The sequence below is a fragment of the Oryzias melastigma genome, linkage group LG21, assembly GCF_002922805.2.
Source record: "Oryzias melastigma strain HK-1 linkage group LG21, ASM292280v2, whole genome shotgun sequence".
NCBI classification, from domain to species: domain Eukaryota; kingdom Metazoa; phylum Chordata; class Actinopteri; order Beloniformes; family Adrianichthyidae; genus Oryzias; species Oryzias melastigma.
In genome coordinates this window covers 8,492,692-8,500,594 of record NC_050532.1, presented here as the reverse complement: position 1 = coordinate 8,500,594, position 7,903 = coordinate 8,492,692, and the positions used below count along the sequence as shown (strand labels likewise).

At 40.7% G+C, this 7,903-nt stretch overlaps 1 protein-coding gene across 1 annotated transcript in view; it reads left to right on the top strand.

Moving 5' to 3' along the window:
• Positions 1-1,734: 1,734 nt before the first annotated feature.
• Positions 1,735-7,903, top strand: part of LOC112155405 (lanC-like protein 3) — an 8,842-nt gene continuing 2,673 nt past the window's right edge. Inside the window, exons 1-4 of the mRNA XM_024287003.2 lie at positions 1,735-2,617; positions 4,613-4,736; positions 6,215-6,412; positions 6,492-6,699. Coding sequence (XP_024142771.1) covers positions 1,922-2,617; positions 4,613-4,736; positions 6,215-6,412; positions 6,492-6,699 — 1,226 coding nt within the window. The 5' untranslated portion in view covers positions 1,735-1,921. The remainder of the gene's footprint in view (positions 2,618-4,612; positions 4,737-6,214; positions 6,413-6,491; positions 6,700-7,903) is intronic.

Sequence of the window (7,903 nt, the reverse complement as noted above, 5' to 3'; positions counted from 1 at the left end):
AAAGGGAAAACACTTCCAGTTTTCTCCTGCCTAAATGGACTCCCAAACACTCTCCAAGAACTGATGCACAAAAAAATAAGCTAATTCCCCCTCCTGCTATTTCTAGTAATGACTACAACCAAAACTCTGAGACTGGCTGCAGCCACCCTGCACCCTCTAGGGTGATGAAGTCACATCTTCTTCATCTCGATCGCTTGCAGATTCAAAAAGATCCAAACTTCATTTCCTGACGTTATATAAAGTAGACGATACGGCGGAGAAACTGCATTTAATAATTCAAATGAGGTATTCACAACCCTGGAAAGTAAAGGTCACACAATGACCTTTGGGGGTGTGTGCGTAGCATTTATTATCTGTTTTATCTCAAAAGTGGGAAGAAGGAATAAAATATATAAATTCAGATTTCTCAATCACAGTTTCTTCTTTGATGACTACCATTGAAAATGGCAGAAAGTTTGACAGAACTTTTAATGAAAACCATCTGAGATCCTAATATATCTGCTGTTTAGGACAGAAAGGGAATAAAATATGAAGCAGACCAGCTCAGAAAAATCAGTAGAGTGTTTCAGTTTAAATGATATTAAATACAAAAATTGAGGATCAAAAGTAAAAGAACTGAATCAGAGCATGTCATTGAAGTCGCTTAAGATTGCAGAAATGACAAAAGGCTTTAAAATCCTTTCAGAAATGATAAGACGCATCAATAAAACATTAATAAAGCCCTCAAAAACTTTTTTATTGTTGTGTTTATTCTTGCCCATTGCTCCCTTGTAACTCCCACTTTGAAGGCCCAAAGAGTTTTACAATAACAGTCCTATTCATCCACACATTCAAAGTCAATAAACTTTAACTTTCTTTTTATTTTTTTATGCATTTATATGTCTTTTTTGTAATAATTAACTTGGTTCCTCCTTTAGACTTTTTTTATTGTAAATATTTTAAATTATTGATGTAAGAAGATTTATGTTTATGTAACTTATTGTGCTGTTTCTGTATTGCTGATGGGTACTCAGGTCGCAAAAACATCATTAAATGGTTTAATTTGAGCTAATTTTAGAGGAAATCAGGTCTAAACAAAAAAATCAAGAATTGTATTTTTTACTCTGGCTTCCTCCCAAAAATATGTATTGTAGGTCACTTTGTAGGTTATGAGTTTGTGGATATCAGTGGTTGGGATAGGCTCCAGCAACTTTTCAAGTGATAAAGATAGATGGACGGATCTTATTTATTGTGAGAAGAAAATATTAATTCATCCAGGTGATATTGTCTTGAAGTTTAGTCGTGGCATCTGGACAGAAAATCTTCTTTCTTTAAATATTTCATCACTCATCCGGGAGTCTCCATCAGCACATGGCTAAAAGTGTCAACTTTTGTAAATATTATGAGTTCAAGTGAAGTAAAGCTCTGAAAATTTATTGAAACACTTGTCAGTGTTTTAAAAATGCGTGGCTCCATCCATGCACAGCAAGACTTTTTTGGGTTTATGTCGCCACCTAGCGGTGGAAATGAAGAAGAGCCGACATCATAATCAACAACAACAATGCATTTTTATGAATGAAATTAAATAATAAGACATTTTTACACAAAAATAAACCACTAATTTATAATTATCGGACATCTTTTTTGTTGTTTACCTTTTTGAAGCCAAAATGATTCCGTTTATAATGTGACCTTGAAGCATTTTAATAAACTGGATGGTTAAATAATTTATTAAATGGTCTAAACGGGATCAGATTATGTAGCAGAGGTCACTGAGTGACTAGGGATCTGTTGAAGGTTAACACATCCCACAGAGAGATCACTCCTTCTCTTCATTCATCAGAATTTATGAACGAACGGATTTGACCAAAAGGATTTGGATTTTGATTTTTTTTTAATCCTGTCATTGTGAAGTCCTGCGTGTCTCAGTCTCAGACGTGAGATGACGGGATGCTGGACCCGCCAGCCAATCAGCGGCTCAACCTTCACTCTTCTCAGCCAATCAGCTGCGGGCTGTCGGGCTCAGAGTGCAGTCAAAGTGTTTTCCTCCAGCATCCTTGAGCGCGTGCAGCCTGCGGAGCGCGCGCCTCTCCCGGCTGTGGTGATGGAGAACAACCGCTGCTTCGCCAACCGCTTCTCCGACTACAAGGGTGTGCTGCTGCCGGGCCAGAGCGCGGAGGTCATCGTGCCCGCGGTGGTGGCCACCGTGGAGAAGATCCTGAGGAAGGTGCCCGTGGACATCAGCGACTGTGACGGCGGGCTGTATGACGGCCCAGCGGGGGTGGCTTACATGCTGTACCACGTCAGCGAGTGCCCGCTGTTCTCCGAGCAGCGCGACGTCTACCTGAAGACGGCCAAGCAGATCATCGACGTGTCGGTCAGGTGCGTGGACGCGGAGCCGGACAAGAACATGCGCGCCGCCTTCCTGCTGGGCGGCGCGGGCGTCTACGCGGTGGCCACCATGATCTACAAAAGCTTGGGCTTGGCGGACTTCGTCCGACCGCTCACCAAGTTTCGCAACCTGTGGGAGGTGTGCGCGCCCATCCACTTCCTGGAGTGCGGCTCGGATGAGCTGTTCGTGGGGCGGGCGGGGTACCTGTGCGCGGCCCTGGTGCTCAAGCAGAAGCTGGGCATAGAGGTGAGCTCTGGCACCGGCGTGACGCACTCCAAAATCACCCACTGCAATGTGTCAAAGTCACGGCCCGGGGGCCGGACACGGCCCGCCGCATAATCATCTTCGGCCCTCCAGATCATTTTATTTTATTGTTAATAATGGCTTGATGTTATATTGCTCTTATTTCTAACTTCTATAATTTTGTCAAAACATATTATTCTGGAGAGTAAACGATTGAAAGTTATTTAAAGGGTAACCAAACACTAAATCAACTTTTTTTGACCTCTATAAATGGGTCTTTAAAGGTGCTGTCTGTTGGTTGTCCCCAAATTTTTGACAAATTAAAATAAATTTGTTTAATTCATTAAAATATATTCAAAAACTGCCTTTCAACCCTATAGGTTGAAATGAGGTACTGCAATTGAATTTTGTGATTGGTTAATTGGTGTCCCAGAAGTTTCAGGACATCTCTCCAGCTCTATTATAAAAGCCCGTCTTTGATTCTGTAATGGTCGGTTGTTAGCTTTAGCATTTAGCTTGTAGGTGTTTTGCCTTCAGTTGTCAAACATCTACTGAGTCGCTCAACTTTCCAGTGGACTTGGAAGTTAGGGAACAGAGGTTGAGTGCAGTTGGCATTGAATCCAGCAAACTCCGTCCTGGTGATGGATTTGGAATGAACGTCTCACTCTGGATTCTTTGCTTAACACGTTAACCTTTGTTAGCTATGATGCTATCAGCATCAGCATCAGACACGGGTCCCTTTCACCTGCAAACCCTCAGCTGTCAGGTATTGCCAAAGCAGCGTCATAACTAAATTTATGCATCAAGATCTGGTGACAAATGAACTAAAAACATCAAACTGTGCCATATATATTCATTTTAGCCACAATGAGGTCATATTTCTATCTGTAACTCTCCCACTTGGAATATGTGGGTCATTCTAGCCTGCAAACTAGAGCTTAACAATTCATTTTAACAACCTTTCAATTCAAATTCAATATTGTTTCATCCAATTCTCTGACCTAAAATCCATCCTTTAGACAAAACTTTAACCAATGTGACTCAGAGATAAATACCTCGTACTGAACAGAAGTTTTCTATATTCGAAAGATAATCAAATTAAATGTGTATAGAAACAAACAAGATTCATTAGAAATTCCTTTCAGATTTTAGTTTCATAAAGTTGTAATAGTTGTGCTAAAGACCGCAGGAGCTCCACTATTCATAGTCTGGGGCTCCAAAAGTGTTTGTCCCTTTTTTTAATAGTTATTATCAACCTTATAAAACCTGGTTGGACGGCTGCTGTTTTTAAATATACACAAATAAAACAAGAGCTGCACAACCTGAGCACAGAAAAGAAAAGCAGGTGCAGCAAAAGCAACTGAGAGTGTGCTTCTGTCCCATGAGGCTAAAACTGAAGACCTCATCATTAACGGAGACCTGAAGGTCCCAAAAGAGCTACTCCACCCCCTTCACTGTTACAAAGTTCAGCCTACTGTTGTTTTCCACACAAGAATAATTCATAAAGGAATTGTGACTTTTAGAAATTATTTAATCGGTTTTCTGAATAGATGCTAAATATATCTGTAATGTATTTCTGGCTTTAGTACAGTTTTTGACCATTTTTATGTTTTTCATAGTCCTTTTTGCTCTTGAGTACGTTTTCTTGAATTGAGAATTTTTATTTTTTTAAGTGAAAAATTTACTTTCAAGGGACAAAAAGTATAAAACTTCAGCTTATTAAAATGATTCTTTTTTTTATTTTTATACTTTGAATTTCTTCAACCAAAATATTCATAATTTACACTTAAGTAATAATTAAATTTGAGCATTAAGTAATAAAATAAATATTTTTTTTACAAAAAATAAATCAATTTTTTGTACAGTACTAGTTAGGTAGACCCCTAGTGGACATTGCGGGAACTGCTGTTAGTTTCCACAGAGCTTATTTTCACATTAAGCTCGGTATTTTGTATGTTTTTGTACTTTATGCACTAAAATTAACTTTTTGTGTTGCAGATTCTGAGCAAAGATCAGATCAAATCCATTTGCCAGGCGATTATCGAGTCAGGAAAACAGTACGCCAGGAGGAAAAGGAAACCCTTCCCCCTCATGTATTCATACTACGGAACAGAGTACCTGGGTAAGGATAAATGCTTTGATAGATGTTTTCACAGATTTTTTTCCTTCAGTGTGTGTCCTGAATGTAAAAGTTGTGGTTTTAAATGTGAGCCGTAGCGCTCACAGTCAGAGCTGGTGTGTTGATGTGTGTAAAGCTAACTGTTCTTTTCTTGATCACGTCAGACGAGGAGAATCATCAGGGTCGGACATCCTCAGTAACTTTACAGGCCAACACAGAGTTCATAGTAAGCATGGTCTGGATGACCACCTCTGCATGGAAATACCTCAGCGAGTCATTAGGGACTGAAACCACAAAAAAACTATAAACCTCTTTGGGTTTTTGATGAACACATCTAAACACTATTGCATGTGTCACAGTTTGTTCTGAAAATCTGATGTGCTTGAAACTAACCTTTATCAGATGTGGGTTTGGGTGCAGTTTTCAGTCGCCATGTCCTTGAGCAAGACTCTGCACTCCACGATATAAATAGCAAATGATGTGTTCTTATATAACACTTTACTGCCTTCTTATGCTGCGTTCACACAACTTACCTGTTAAATTCACCGCTGTCCAAAAATGTCCTCAGAAGTTTGACGCCCCAAATGCGTGTGGGAGGAGCTGAAATGTTTTTAGCATGATTGGTACAAATATGTAAACTGTAAACTCAAAATGTAATTGAATTTAATCCAGCGGATCGAAAGAAAAGAAAAAAAGTCTGAATCGATCCAGGCTGTGGTGAATCAAATTTAGTCGGGCGGGACCTCCACATTTCTGAGGAAATATCTGATTTTTTTTTACTTTTTTTAATTGTCTATTGTAGGCAGCTAGTGCAATGAAACATTTTTTATCAAAATTTTTAGTTAAAAGTTTAGTGAATTTCTCCTAAAACTCCTTAGAGTAACTAAGCAACAAAAGTGATCAAGTTGATTATTTCTTGCTCCCTAAAGTCACGCTCATTTTTTGATCTATCGTAAAGGTGTTGTTTTGTAGGACATAATTTCTGCAGAGCGGATGGAGTTCATTGGAAGTTTGCCTCTGAGTTGTGGGCGGGACTTTTGGGGCGGAGCAATCCCGCCCCTCTTCCCCTTCTTATTGCTGGCTCACCTAGCAGATTTTCTTGGTCACTTTTTTTTAAACCACATTTTTTTGTCTTCCACTGATTCTCAATGATTTGTATAAAGAAATACTCAGAAATGCTATTTTCACTGAGAAAAATGCCATAAGAACATGTTAAAATCACCAAAACCAGAATTTTCAGTATCGCAATGCTCTTTAAGAAAGCCTTTTTTTTATAATAAATCTGTATTTTTGCCCACACTTGCTCTCAATCTACCGACTTCTTTAATTTATAGCCCAAACAAAACAAAAAAGCTTGCTCTTGTTCTTTGTGTTAGTACCTCCTAGCTCGTGTTTGCCTGGATACCATGCATGTCTCTTTCTCCCCCCCTCCCCTGCATGCCTTGTTTGGGTGCGTGTTTGTTCGCCCTGTGTCCTGGCAGGTGCAGCCCACGGCCTTTCGTCGGTGCTGCAGATGCTGCTGAGTTACCAGGACATGCTCAGCGGCGCCGACAAGGACCTGGTGTGGCAGAGCGTGGACTTCCTCATGAACCAGGAGCAGAACTGCAACTGGCCCGCCGAGCTGGGGGCCATGATCGAGAGGGAGAACGAGCTGGTGCACTGGTGTCATGGAGCCCCGGGTATGCGCCCCATCACGGTGGAAAATCCTGTTTGTGTGTGACCGCATGGAAGTAACCTATTCCAACCCTTCTTGTGCAGGTGTTGCATATCTTTTTGCAAAAGCGTATCTGATCAACAAGAAGCCGCAGTATCTGGACACGTGCATCCGCAGCGGCGAGCTGGTGTGGCAGAAAGGCCTGCTGAAGAAGGGACCCGGGATCTGTCACGGAGTAGCAGGAAGTGCTTATGTCTTCCTCCTACTTTATCGACTCACTGGGAACTCCAAATACATTTACAGAGCTCAGAGGTAAGAAAGTCTGTGCTGGTCATTGAAAATATATAATAACTGGACTGAGTGACTCCTCCCTCCTGGCATTCTAAACAGGAAGTACCTGCTGGCTCCAAGAGGCCAAAATCCCATAGACTTCTATTGAGAAATGACCAGCTGTTACTCATTTATTATGTTTGTCAGTATAACCATTCTTGTCCTGATATTTTCTTCATGTTTTTGCTAATCCAATTTTTTAAAAAGATACTTATTCAAGTAAAAAACTGGCCAATCAGTTGCCTCTAAAGAATTAAGTGAACTCACATTGAATGTTTGAAACATTTGAGAAAGTTAGTATTAAAGTGGTAGAGGGTATGGCCTTCCAGCAATGACTGCTTAGACCGGTTGCCATAGAAACGTAGACTTTGACTAATCACTGTTTACCAACAACATCTGGCTCCAAGATGGCAGCATCCATATTGGGGAAAAAATGGCAGCTGAACTGACTTTGTTATATTGGAGCCAGAAGTAAGTCATTTCTATGGGTGATGTCCCACTCACTCAGTCCAGTTCTCATATACAGTCAATGGTTCTACTCTCCTAAAAATGATACACATTATTTCTGTGAACTTCATGTATGAACTTTTTTGGTCATTTTGTTTGCATATTAAGTAAAGATAGAAATGTAAGACTTTCAGAACTTTCAATTTTATAACCATCATTACTCATGGTAATCAGGGACTTAGAGGGAAAAAGCTTTTATTTTGGAGGTGAAACTATCAGTATGTGTCTAACGAGGGATAAAAAAGGAGCAAACATTTTAACTGTCCATCCATCTATCCATGCATCCGTCCATCCATCCGTCCATCCATCCATCCATCCATCCATCCATCCATCCATCCATCTATCCATCCATCCATCCGTCCGTCCGTCCATCCATCCATCCATCCATCCATCCATCCATCCATCCGTCTGTCTGACTGTCCATCCACCCATCCATCCGTCTGTCTGTCTGTCCATCCATCCATCCATCCGTCTGTCTGTCTGTCTGTCCATCCATCCATCCACCCATCCACCCACCCATCCGTTCTTCAATGCATCCATCCATCCATGTACCTATCCATCCATCCATCCATCCATCCATCCATGCATCCATCCATCCATCCATCCTTGAGCTGGTATACCTAGACTTTTTATAGGTGTGAATGCAACTTTAGGGTCACATGGTTGCTGGAGCCTATCC